Here is a 13,225-nt window from a genome sequence, read left to right on the forward strand (position 1 = left end):
CTTTCTAGAAGCTTCCATGACCATGTCCTCGTTCATCTTGGCATTCCACAGGCATCACCCACGTCCATCATGCAGACATTGTGTGAGTGTTGGCTGCTAACAGCGCACATCTGCTCCTTTCTCTGGAGACCTACTCTCTGCCCAACAGTAGAGATCTTTCCTGGGGATTGGCAAGCCACAGTCTGGCTGTCTGACCCTGGAGTGAGTCCAAAAGTTGGGCTCTTGGTGGGGGAGGAGCGCCTCAATGGGCAGTTCATGCTTCAGAGGCCCCTGGGAGACCAGAGTGAGGCCCGTCTCCAGCCCAAAGACCTCGCTGATTAGCTCTCTCCCCTTGCTCTGTGCCCCTGCCCTCATTCCACTCCTGAAAGCCCATGGCCCACAGAGCCCTCCCTCCAGATCTGCCTCCAGAAACCTGAGCTAAGACTGTCCCCTGGCCATGATCTGATGGTGAACGGGGCGGGGCCAGGAAGGTGTACTGCGGCCCCTGCCTTATAAGGGTCAACGGCTTTGGCTCCTCGCTGTTGCCAGGCGTCACGAAGAAAGTCTTGACTAAATCAGTAGCCGCATACCCGATTCCAGCCACTGTGTGGGTCTGCCCACTGGAGAGACCACAGCAGGCCTGGCAGCTGAGATGGGCAGGTCCCGAGCTCCAGCCTCCCGCCAGTTCCCTCTCCTATTTTATGTCTTACAGCCCTTATTACTATCTGAGATCAGGTGACAGGTTCGACTATGGCCTTCCTCTCTACCGAGGGCTGTTGCTGTGTGGGGCTGGGACTAGGAGACTTCGTAGCTGCCTCGCAGGCACCCAGCAGTCCCAAGGTTGCTGAACCAGCACCCACCGAATGAATAAAAGAGTAGGTCATGTTCTTTCACTTGAAGTGGACAGAAGGGAAGAATTCGGGTTTTCTGTGGAGATTCTTTTTTTTTTTTTAAATTTTTTAAAAAAGATTTTATTATTTATTTGACAGAGAAAGAGATCACAAGTAGGCAGAGAGGCAGACAGAGACAGAGGGGAAAGCAGGCTCTCCGCTGAGCGGAGAGCCCGATGCGGGGCTCGATCCCAGGACCCTGAGATCATGACCTGAGCCAAAGGCAGAGGCTTGACCCACTGAACCACCCAGGCATCCTGTGGAGATTCTAAATCAAAGACCCTTTCTGGGGGTCACTGGGGTGGGAGAAATCAGGTCAAGGTAGGCTGTCTTTCAGGTGCTGAAAATCCCCTTGGCCCCGGCCAGCCCCTCACTGGCTGGTCTTCTTGTTGGGTCTGGCGCAGACCTCAAGGAAACATAACATTTTTAATAAAACCTCAGAGTCAATAAAGCCGAATGGTCTCGGTGCCTCTCTTGCTGGCCCCAGGTGTTGACTTTAGAAGTCAAGAGGTTGGGGTGTTGCCCAATCCCCGCGTAGTCCAGGGAGATATAAGCGAGGAGGGCCTGGCCCATTTTCTGTGAAAAAAACACAAAACAAAACAAAACTCACTGGGCCCTGGAAAGATTCCACCGCCAGCCAGAATCAAAGGTCCATTCAGAGCGACAGAACTCCTCACATTCGCTGCTAATGAAAACCAAATTTCGCGTCCCTCTGAGCATTTCCAGGGGCTGTGACTGGAAGGGGTCGCCATGGAGCTCTCGGCTACCCCTCCTGCCACCAGGAAGGCCCCACTGTGTTAAAATCGTTTTATGATAATATGGGCCTCGTATTTTTCTAATTTCAGGCATTGGTGATTTAGGACTGAGTTGTTTTCATGGAAAAAGAAATAGAACTTGTGTGAGGCAGGGCGAGACCGCCACCTTGGCAGATAGGGCCCCCTGTGTGCAGATCTGGGGGGAGGGGGCCCCGCGGCTCACCTCCAAGGAAGCCTCATTCATGGGGCGTCCTCTCAAATGGGGAAGGAGGGCCTGGGGGGGGGGTCACCAGAGGGTGCTGAGACACGGATTTCCGTCTTTTGATTTCCTGCTTCGTGACTCTGAGAATCACGACCCAGAAAGGCAGACACATCCCTCTCAGAAGCAGTGAAAGGGCCATGAAGCCTTGCATCCTTTCTGCTTCTGCTTTTTGTTTTATTTTTTTAAGATTTCTTTGAGAGAGAGAGCACAAGCAGGGGGAGCAGCAGAGGGAGAGGGAGAAGCAGACTCCTTGCTGAGCAAGGAGCCCAATGCAGGACTCCATCCCAGGAGCAAGGGTTCATGACCTGAGCCAGAGGCAGATGCTTAACCAAGCCACCCAGGTGTCCCATCTGCTCCTGGTTTTTAAAACAAAAGATAAAAAAATTACAAAGCGATTTCTTTTTCCTTTTTTGACTTTTTTCCTTTTGACTTCTTTTTCTTTTTTCCTTTTCCATTTTAATGATCAGTCTTTATGCAAGTATGAGCCCTGGGGTACGAACTCATATGTGCAGGAAATAGTGCCTTTTCCCTGAAGTCAGTTCTTACTTTTGAGCCCCTAATACCTTCAGCTGATGGGAAGCAAACAGACTTTTCAGGTATTGCTCCGCCCTCACTAGGACTGGGAGGGAATTTTATTCTTGGTCCTTAGTTTCCTCATCTGTAAAATGGGGACAGTGACAGCATAAACCTCAAGGAGCTCAGTTAAAAATGACAAAATATTGACAACAGTGCTTGCCAGGCAGTATCAGTTATTGCTGTGGTTGTTGTTCTTATTTCAAAGATAAATGCCCAGAGAAAGCATGGAGTTATCAAGGAAGGCTTCCTGGAAGTGGTGATGCCTCAGCTGTTGTCAAAAGCATTGGTCCAAATCTGATCTTGAACTCCTCTGCTTGGATATTTATCAAGGTCTAGAAGTTTAGTATGTGATCTCATTGACAAATGTGCTCATTTTGGAGAACTTTGGAAAACACCAAAAAATGAAGAATTTAGAAAGCAGCTATAACCCCATCCTTCTTCCAGTGATTTCATTCTAGATTACTTTTGTTTCTATCTTTAAAATACATTATTTGATATACTGTTACACAATGTATATAAGGCTAAAAAATGTTTATCCCTAGAAAAGTGTTTACATATTTAGAGAAAAGAGAGTTCTAGATGGGGGAAAAAAACCCACTGAAAATATTAACAATGATTATCTTTGAAGGGGTGGGATTGTAGTAAATTTTTCTTGTGTTCTTTTTGGTAATCTGTATTATCTCCTTCTTCTCCCATGACTATGTATTGTTTAGTGTGTTTTTTTAAAATTTTATTTTAATTTTTTTTTCGAGAGAATCTGAAGCATGTTCCACACCTAGCACAGAGGCTGACACAGGGCTTGATCTCAGGACCCTGAGACCATGACCTGACCTGAAACAAAGAGTCAGATGCTTAACCGACTGAGCTACCCAGATGCCCCCTTATTTAGTGTAATTTTAAATGTGATTTTACAATTTGTAATACAGAGAACTTGGGAACCTCAAACTCAGGGTCTTATAACTATTACATATTCAGGCCTGGCGGAGAGTAGGATGGCTGGACGAGCCTCCGAACCTGAAAGCTTTAGTCTGAGAGGCTGCCGGTGGTCTTGAGTGTCGTGGTCAGGGGGCTGTCATGAGACAGGACAACCTGTGGAGTGGGAGGTCAGGGAGAGGTCAGGGCTGTTTTTGCACAGCTGGTAAGAACTAAAACTCTTATTGCAAACTATTATTGCAACCTTGTCTCCGGTGGCTCCATCGGCTGCTACAAACCCTGAGAAACCCAGAAAGACAGAGCTGAGGTTTGGGGCATGGGGTCGTTCCTGTGACTTTAGTGCTGAAAGTGCCTTCGGAACGCTTTACTCCTCCTCCCGCCATTTCGCACAGGCTTTGCCCTCCTTTGCCTGGACTATTGCAGTAGCCTGTGGACAGGTCTCTTCACCTGCATTCAGCCCACATTCCACGCCACCACAGTGCTATCCCCTCCAACACACACCTATCTGCATGTGCCCCACACCTCAGATTGGCTCCCCGGTCCCTGTATAACCAAATCCTCTCCAATTGGCCTCAGGCCCCTGGGACCCGGGCCCACCTGTCTCCCCATCCTGTCGCTGTTACTCCACCTTTCCCACCGTCACGCTACTGTCGTTCGGGCCTGTGTGCAGGCGGTGCCCTCTGTTTAGAAGGCCCAGCTGCCCCATCTCTGCTGGATGAACTTCCTGATCTTTCCATCTTGTGTTATCTACTCACATATTCTATGGGTTAGCACACCTGTTCTCCTGTCAGCCCTATGGGCTCCTCAAGAGCATGGCTGTGACTTATTTGCCTTTTCTTCTTGCCGTGTGGCAGCTGGTGGTATGGTGGGGCTTGAGGCTCTGTTTTGCAAAAGAGTGAACAAGCCTGGCTAAGGCCTTGCAGACATTAGGCCAAAAGAGCAGAGTGGCGTGGTGCGGCCCAGACAGCTGCCATCCATTAGGACGCCAGCGAGGCCACAACTGTTTCCAGCAGCCCGTGTGGGCACAAAGGAAGGGTGGCTCCAGAAAACTGGCTCTGGGGCTGCTCCACTCCCCTGCCCCTGAAGCCTTCCTCCCGGCCCGGCCTCAGGGCAGGCTTTCTCTGCGGGTGAATATAAATATATAAAACAGCACGAGTTTAGCTGCAAAACTAAAAATAGGAAGCCTGGAATCCGGCCCCCCAGGCTCCTCTAGCTGCTGGACCACACAGGTGTGGGTGCGGATGTTGGGGGGTGCGCCCCTCCCCCTTCCAACTCCCTGGCCCTCATGGGGGAGGAATGGGGGCACTCCGGGTTTCCGCAAGGAACAGTTCATTCTTTCACTCTGGCTGCCCCTACTCCCATTTGTTTGACAGCTCATTTCATTTACGACCCCAAAATGAACCGACCCGCTGAGGTGCCATTCCCTGCTCACGTGGCCAAGCGGGTGTCTGGTGTAGCTGAGAGCTGTCCCCTGGGCCGTGCCTGGGGGAGGGGAGAGACCTGGGTGCCTGTGTTTATGGGGTCTGTGTCCAGCCATGACCCTCCCCAGCATACCCCCTGCTGACCCCCCAGGAGTCTTCTAAGACCCTCACAATGTCCCCCCTCGGCACGTGTCACTATCTCGAGCCATCAAACCCCCTCCAGGATGTCCCTCTCAGAATAGAAGCCAGAGCCATCCCCATGGCCCGAAGCCCTGCATTTGCAGTCCGGCTGGGGTGGGAGGGAGGGGTGGGCAGTCCTCTGTTTGGGGCCCACATCCCTTCCCAGGGGGTGCCAAGCACATCCCCGTGTCCAGGAGGCCACCCCTGGGAGTCCAAAAGCCTGCACTGCCACGCTCAGCCTGTGGCCAGGCCAGCACAGAGGCTGTGGGGCAGGCATGGGGTTTGGTGACACTGTAGACACTCCTCAGCCCAGAGCAACTCCTGGAGTTGCTGGAGGCCAAGGGGCTCCCAGACTCCAGGACAAAGTGACCTCCTCATCCTGAACGGGCTGCTTCCTGTCCTGAGCTCCTGATGGCGGCTCTAGGGACATGGGGGCAACTGGCCAGGGCTCCAGGACTCCGGGCTTGGTGAACTAGGGCCGTCAACCTCTCCTTCAAGCTGTGTACATCGAGCCTTTAGCCATCACAGACCTGTGATTCCACACACCCACTGGGGCTTGGCAGTGTATGCTCAGGTACTGTTTGAATAGAAAAGGAAGCTTAGACAGGGCCAGGGACCACCCACTGCTGCACAGCTGAAGCAGGGAAAGCCAATTCTTCCAACCAAGACATTTCCAGGCCCTTCTGACGAACCTCCCAAGATTAGGAAGTCCCTGCAACAACCGCCCTGAGGGACCCCCACAGGGTCCTTGTCTGCTGCCACCTGCAGGCCACTGTGGTTACTGCAGCACTGCCCCCACAGCCCTCAAGCTCTTGGACTGCAACCCCGTCCCCCACCACCCCCCACCCAAAAGCAAGTCCCAGGACTTCTTCCTGCCTCAGTTTTCCCCCTTGGAAGCGCTGGGCGTGCTGGTCTGTGCCTGCTTGGGGAAGGCAATGGAGCTTTGAGTCAGGGGCTCTAGAAGCCACAGCTCCTCTCCCATCAGCTGTGGCACCAAAGTGTGGTGGTGCGGGGGGGGGGGGGGTGGGCTTGAACTGTGGTCCCCTCCTAATGTCCAAGATTGCCTACAAAATGGCCCCAGCTCAACGCACTCATGGAAACAGAGTGTTGGCCTGTTCGGGACGGAGAGCTGTGGCTGGAGGCTTATTGAGAGGCAACCTGCGGTCCCTGGGGCCCAAGGGGTGCCTTGGGGGCAGGGGCCTGGATCAAAGTTTTAGGTGGAAGAAATGGAAACTTCCTGTTAGGTGTTGGGTTTCAGGTAGACCAACCTAACAGAAAGGGGCAAAGTCTTGGGATTAGTGTTGAAGTATTCTCATTAGAGAATAAGGTTTGTTCTTATGAAAATTCCCCTTGTCAGGTCCCACCTGGACAGGTACGATGGGGGTGGGGGCAGGGACCAAGGTGTCAGGGACCAAGGCAGGTCCCCATGCAGTCACACACACAGTGCCTGCCGCCAACCACAAACAACTCGGGAGATGTGAAGCCAGGTGACACCCTCCTCTTTGCACCTTAACTGTCTCATCTGCAAACTGAGGGAGTTGACAGAGCTGCCTGCTTTGTAGTTCAGACCGCTGTTAAACTGTCCCTGTTCCAGTGAACACAGGCCCCAGAGGGGGCCCCGAGGCTGCACTCCCTCCACCCACCTCTGCCCCTGCCTCCCTCCGAGCTGGGGGAAAAACATGGGGTACACTGCTCCTCCGGTCTACTTATGAATAGTCATGGGCCACTTGCGAGGGGCAGTGGCACCCTGAAGACCTGTTTGACGTTCCTCCTGGGTTTCGGCCACACCAGGAGGGGGCCTCGCTTGCCCAGAGCGGTCTCCGTGGGCATTACTGATGAAGCTGGATGCAGGGAGGCCAGGGTGCTGGAGGTCTCCTAAGCAGTGGGTTTAGTCGGATTCTTGTTCCCAGATGCTGCCCTGTTCGCCCTTGGCCACAGTGGGAGGTCTCCCTGCCCTTCCCCCCCACCCCCCCCCAGCTCTAAAGTCTGGCACTGGGATCCTTCAACACATCTCAGAGTTATATTATTGTAACAAATCAGTCAAAATTCCATTTTACAGTTAAATAGACAGAGAATGAACAGTGTACCATACAGCAAGTTGTGCATTGAAAACAAACACATTAAGCAAATTATAGTGCAAAGCAGGTTCCACCCTCCCCCCACCCCCTTCCCAGCTCTGAGACGGTTTTACCGAAGATGTGCATGTGGCAGGTGTTAACACCTCAACATGACAGTATGTCACCAAGGGTCTGTACCCGCCACCACCAAGCTTACAGTAATATGGTTATCAAAACTTCTCCATTTCCTTGTGCTTTCTAAATCAGTGTGTTCGCCTGGGACAACTTTAAAGCAGCCTTGTAAATAAGGACCCATTTCTAGCAGCCAGAGCTGTCTGCACCCACTATGGGCCTGAAAACCAGACTCGGCATGACTGTCATCACTTTTACTTGTGGGAGGGGGCGCGGGCATGTGGGAGGAGGGATGCATTTATTTCCTGTCTCTGCCCCTACCAGGGCTTGGCTCTCAGGAAGGGCTAGTAATCCGGAGTGGGGCTACAAAGTGCTGGGCACTGGGAACCCCAGGGTGCCTCCTACGCAGGCCTGGGGCCAGTCTGCAACCACGGAGAAGAAGCGAGGGGGGGGGAGTGGGTGAGGGGACCAGGGCAATGGATTTGCAGCTGCTTCCTGAGAAGGGGTGGCGACCCCCCCCCCCCCCCCCCCGCTGCATGCGGAGAGTCAGCAGGACACCCCAGCAGCTATCTTGAGATGGAGACTGTTTTTTTCCAGTGAGGACAGGCCCAGAGAAACTGCAGCGGGTCGGGTGTAAGATCACCAGGACTTCCTAACTCGCCAGAGTGCATAGCCGGGCACATCAGCTGCCCTCTGTTTCAGGTTGGGGGCGGGGGTGTGTGGCGTGGCTGGCAGAGAGCTCTCACAGAGACGACAATGGAGGAGGAAAGGTTGTCATATCCACAGAGGATGTGGCTGAAACAATGACTGAAAACCACACGTTATGTGCTGTCTAGCCCTGACAGGTTTTCTCGTCCTTTCCCACTTGTGCCTTTTTTGAACTAAACTCAGACTCGAGTATCTGTGTAACCTGAAGCCCCGGGCAAGTCCTGCTTTCCTGTCTGCAAACTAAAGGGGCAATACTTTCCTTCCTGAGGCCAGGGGCTGTGCCGAGCTGAGGTGCTGGCTGGCCCTTCTGCCGCCACCCCACCTCTCTACTTCCTGTTGGGTGGGTATCTGAGAGCTGCAGATGTGAGTTCTAGTGTCACCTGGGGTTCCCTTGGGTCCCCACCAACATGGGCCCTTGGGTGGGAGTTGGTGTGATGCCGGAGGGCCTGACAATGCCACTCCCAGAAGGCAGAGAGGATGCTGTTCGCTACTGCAAGGCTTTACCTCTAAGAGACGGGGGGTTTGAAAATATTTGATGTTTCTTATTCTAAAATCAGCTTTAAAAACTGGTTTTTGTCCAAGCCTGCTTTTGGAACCCAGACCGGTTCAAGATGGAACCCTGTTAGAGGCTAGAAGATCTGACCGGGCCGGCCCACAAGCCTGGGGTTGTGGAGTGTGCACAGCTTGCCTGGACCAAGGTGGGACAGGGAAGCTGAAATCTGACCCTGTGACCTCTCACCAATGCCTTCTGCTAGGACCTCTCTGGGCCCCGTGCTCTTTCCACAAATGGCAATTCTGAGACCAGCCTGGGGGCAAGGGTAGGGGGGATCTTTGGCCCTCCACCAAGAGAACAGAGGGCAAACGCCTTGGGCTGGTAAAGTGCACGGAGGACCTGTCTGCAGGTATTTTTCCTGGTTTTAGGGACCTGCTGCCATTGGCTAGTCTCCTGGGGGGCCTGGGACCCGCAGATAGCTGAGACAGGATGGGAGCTTTCGGCTGTTAGGAACTCTAGGGAAGCAGAGCTGGCGGGGGTAGGTCTCGGGTGGTGGGTAGGGGGCGGGGGAGGGGGGGAGACTGGCTTGAGGGTGTTCTCATCCCATCTCTGCCAGTGACTTCCAGGAGCCCTTGGATGGACCCTGTCCCCATCCATACAATGAAGGGAAACCCTTTCAGGGGTGGAGAGACCTTCCAGTTCTGATTCAATTTGCATAAATGCTAAGGAAGGGCTGGGCCCACGGGTACAGGGTCTTTGAGGAAGGGGAGCGGGTGGGGAGGTCTTTCCAGGGCCCCGTGGGTCAGAGGCCAAGCCGTGTGGGCAAAAGCCACCTCTCTCTGGAACAGAGATGGTCTCTGCCCCAGGGAACCTGGGCCCTGTGATAGCACCGGGCATGGCTGGGGAGAGCCAGGTCATTCCGGGGGCGCGGCAGGAGGATAACCTTCCCACAGGAACGTGGGATGAGATGATGAGGGTCTGGGCTAGGGGCAGCGTCCTGAGGGAAGTCCCTACCTATTTGTACAATGACGTGGCTGGACTGGATGCTCTCAGAGCCGCCCACCAGCTCTAGGCCCCAGGCCTTGTGGCCCCTGCGCCCATGACTGGCCTGGAGCGGTAAGTCCCACTCCTGCCTGGAGCTTCGAGCCGGGTCAGCCACTTGTCCGGAAGTTTCGTGGGATCCCTGCCTCCGCCGGGAGCCATCTGCTTGGACCCCGGGGGGGTCAGTAGGGCCGCCACACGGCCTCGTCCATGCGGCCCGGCGTGCTCAGGGCGGTAGGGGAGTTGCTGTGGCTGCCGTCCGCCTCCACGCTGTCGCTCTGGCCGCCCAGGCTGGGGTTCATGAGGTTGCCCGCGGCGACAGAGGCGCTGCTGGTGCAGGAGGCCAGCATGCGGGTCGGGGAGCGCTCGCCCCCGCTGCTGCTGCTGCCGGCCACCATGGAGAACTGGTAGGAGCCGGAGGACGCGCCGTAGTACAGGTGGTAGGGAGACGGGTTGGCCTGGAAAGGCCCGCTCTGGTTCTGCGGGGCCCCCGGGTAGGGCGGCGGGAGGTAGGTGTGGTGGAAGCGGCCGGTGGTGGGCATGCCCGCCACGCTGAGGCTGCCCGAGGGCGTGGCGCTGTAGGGGAAGGCGGCCGGCATGGCCCCGGGGTAATGCATCCTGGGGTCGGGGAAACGGCTCTCCGTGAACGTCTGCAACGCTGGGAAGGAGCGGTCAAACTGGCGGGGGTCGGAGAACGGGTTCAAGTCCGAGGTGCCTGGGGGACAGCAAGGGGGACAGTCCGTCATGGCCTGGCAGCACCCCAGGAGGGCCTCTTGACGAAACGACCCGCGGAGGGGCGCCTGGGCGGTCCTGCTGGTGGGGTGCCTGACTCCGTTTCGGCGCAGGTTGTGATCTCAGGGCTGTGAGATTGAGCCCCGCGAGGGGCTCCAAGTTCAGGGGGAATCTGCTTCAGACCCTCCCGCTGCCCCTCTGCGCTGAGCACATGTGCTCTCTCTCTCTCTCACATAAATAAGGAAATCTTAAGTGGGGGGAAAAAAGACTGACCTCGGGGCTCTGTTTCACAGGCCATTTGCGGGACTCCCTGCTTCTAGATTTGCCTGGGCTCTTCCCGCCCTGGGCTGCTGGTGCGCTGGAACCTGCCTGACTCGGAATCCGGCCCCACCTGGGAGGCAGGTGGGAGCGGCTGCCTGGGCTGTAGGTGGCCATGGGGACCTCCCCGGACAGGTGGAGAAGGGGGAGGGATTTTCTTTCTCCTTGTGGAGTCCTCTTTATAGCCCAGCAGCTCAGAGTCATTCTAGAGCATGAAGGTGGGCCCCCCACCCCCCGGGGCCCCTGGGGGTGTGAAGAGCCGCTTCTGCCTTCCTCCCTCCCCGTTAATAGCTCGAAAGACTGTGGGTATGAAGAGTCTCCAATGGTGCTCTGAGCTTGGGAGCTGTAGCTTGCTTTTACAGATAAGGCAACTGAGGCCCAGGAATGGTTTTTCCTAATGATGCCCAGGAAGGACTGGAGCTCATCGTGGGGCCTCTGCTTTCCACTCCCTGCTGCTGGGTGCAGGCACCTCCCCTGCCCAAGCGGGGCTCAGGCAGCTTCCCTCGCCCCGGGCCTGGGCCTCCAGGGCTGTCCTGTAGACTGGGGCTGACTGGTGGCCCGACAGAGAAGAGATGCCACCTTCGTTTGCCTCAGCAACAGTGAGATGGCAGCCGGAGGGGCCTGGTGGCCCGGAGCCGGCCTTCACACGGAGGGACCCAGGGTGCAGCCCCAGTCCTGCCCTAGTGTCTGCAGGTATGGCTCTTCTCTGTTCTCCCAGACAAGGGTCTCTCTGCCTCTGTCCCCTACTCTTGCAGTTGCAGACCCCCCCCCCCCAAAACCTCAGCATTCAAAGGGGCTTTAGGATTGAGTCTAACCCCTTCGGCAGGAAAACTCAAGCCCAGAGAGGGTGAGGCACTTGCCTCAGGGTTACATGGCACACTGGACCTGGCACAAAATCCTAGGGCTCCTGTTTTAGCCCTGACATGTGCCTGATAGGTAGCTGTCCCGTCTCTGAGGCAGCCCAGCCCAGCACTTGTCTTGGGTCTGATACTTACTGGGCAAGTCACTTAGCTGCTCTGTGCCTCAGTCTTCCCACATAAAAAAAACAGGCAGTGACAGTGCTAGGGATTAAGTGAGTTACTACACGGAAAGTACTTAGACCCGCACACAACAGAGGCCACTGAGGTTGCCCTGTGCACTGGCTGGGACACCTCTTGCTCTGGGCACCCAAGAGAACTGCCCCATGCAGGGCCCTGTGAGGACGCGTCCCTGACCCTCCTGCCTTGTGGCCTGGTCGAGGGGTGACTCTGGGCAGCAGCAGAGAGGTGGAGGAACCCCCAGCAGAGGTCCTAAGGGCAAGTTCGTCTGGTCCCCATCCCTCGTGCCGCCCCCACCGAGCAGGACACAGAGGGAGACCGTCCCTGTCACGTGGGCGGCTCCCGGTGTGTGCCGCCTGCTCTGACCATGGCTTGGCTGGGGGCAGTGAGCTGCAGGGACCCTCAGGCCTCTAGTTCCCCCAACTCTGCCCAAGGTGCTGTGGGGCCTCAGGTGACACCTGTAACTTCTCAGGGCTTTGGGCTCTTCCTGACTCCACTGGGGGTGTTGCCTTAGCAGTGGGCTCTGGGTCTGGTCCCGACCGTGAATCAGAACAGAGCAATGCTCCCAGGCTACAGGTGGGTGGGTGTAGGGTCAAGGGGCCAGATGAGCGGGGCCTTCTGGAACATCTAGTATTCTCTGTAACAGGGCCCCTGGCCAGTCCGTGCTGCCCTGGAGTGCAAGAGATCAGAGAGGTGCTTAACTCCCCACTGTCATCTCAGTATGACAGAGCAGAAGGCCTTGGGGACAGGGGCTGGCTCCCCAAGCAGAGCCAAGCACGAGGCTGATACACCCACTCAGAACGCAGGAAGTGAGTGCCGCTCACGCCATGGGAGCACCATTCTCCAAACAAAGGAAACCCAAGCAGGGACCCCAGAACGCAGCAGTAGGCCTGCAGCCCAGGAAACACAGGGCTCAGGAAGCTCAGGGTTGTGCAAGGTGGACCCGGGCCTGGTGTGTGTGGCCCCTGGAGTTCCCATGGGCTGTGGGCTCTGAGCTGGGCTCACCCAGACTGCCAATGTCCTCTCCTGCCTTGCTGCCAAGCTGGGGTGGGGAGGGGGGAGTATCTGCCCTCAGCACCCCTGTGGGTGCGGCCCCCATTCCCCCAGCCCAGTAGCCCCGGGAAACCCGAGCTGGTCGGCTGAGGAGCAGCCAGTCCCAACACTGGAAGGAAATGTTTATTTTCTTCTCCAAATTGCCCCAGCTGCTGCATGGTGGCTGAATGAGGCCTTTGAGCCATGAGAAGCCCCTACCGTGGGCAGCCACAGCTGAGGGGGCTGGGGGCTGGCGTCTGGAGGGGTCGGGGCCTCAGCACTGCTTACTAGTGACCAAAGCCAGGGGGTCAAAGCTATTAAGGGGCGTTGAGACAAGTGACAGTGGGGTGTCACTTGAGGGGGATCCCCAGGATAGAGTCTGAGGGCGAGGGCTCATCCCACCACAGGGGCAACACCAATGAGGGGGCCCCAAACCCAGCCCTGCCAACACCCCTCGTCTCCCCACATTACAGATGGGAACACTGAGGTTCAGCGAGGTGAGGTTACCTGCCTGAGATCACAGCTGGTGCCTGACATAGCTGGGTCCCTAGCCAGGTCTACCTGATGGCAAGTTCACTCCAGAGAGCACAGGCCCGGGGAGGGGGAGAGCTGGCAGGGGCAGAGGGCCACACAGGCTGCCATGGGGGTGGGTGTGTGTGTAGGGAGGGGCCACAGGATG

General features: G+C 56.2%; 1 protein-coding gene across 2 annotated transcripts in view; it reads right to left on the minus strand.

Moving 5' to 3' along the window:
- Positions 1–6,994: 6,994 nt before the first annotated feature.
- Positions 6,995–13,225, minus strand: part of RUNX3 (RUNX family transcription factor 3) — a 60,611-nt gene continuing 54,380 nt past the window's right edge. For both annotated transcript variants that reach the window (XM_082684702.1, XM_082684701.1), the window contains exon 6: positions 6,995–10,142. In XM_082684702.1, the coding sequence (XP_082540828.1) occupies positions 9,610–10,142 (533 nt within the window). In that variant the 3' untranslated portion in view covers positions 6,995–9,609. The remainder of the gene's footprint in view (positions 10,143–13,225) is intronic.

The sequence above is a fragment of the Mustela nivalis genome (genome assembly GCF_964662115.1).
Source record: "Mustela nivalis genome assembly, chromosome: 10".
NCBI classification, from domain to species: domain Eukaryota; kingdom Metazoa; phylum Chordata; class Mammalia; order Carnivora; family Mustelidae; genus Mustela; species Mustela nivalis.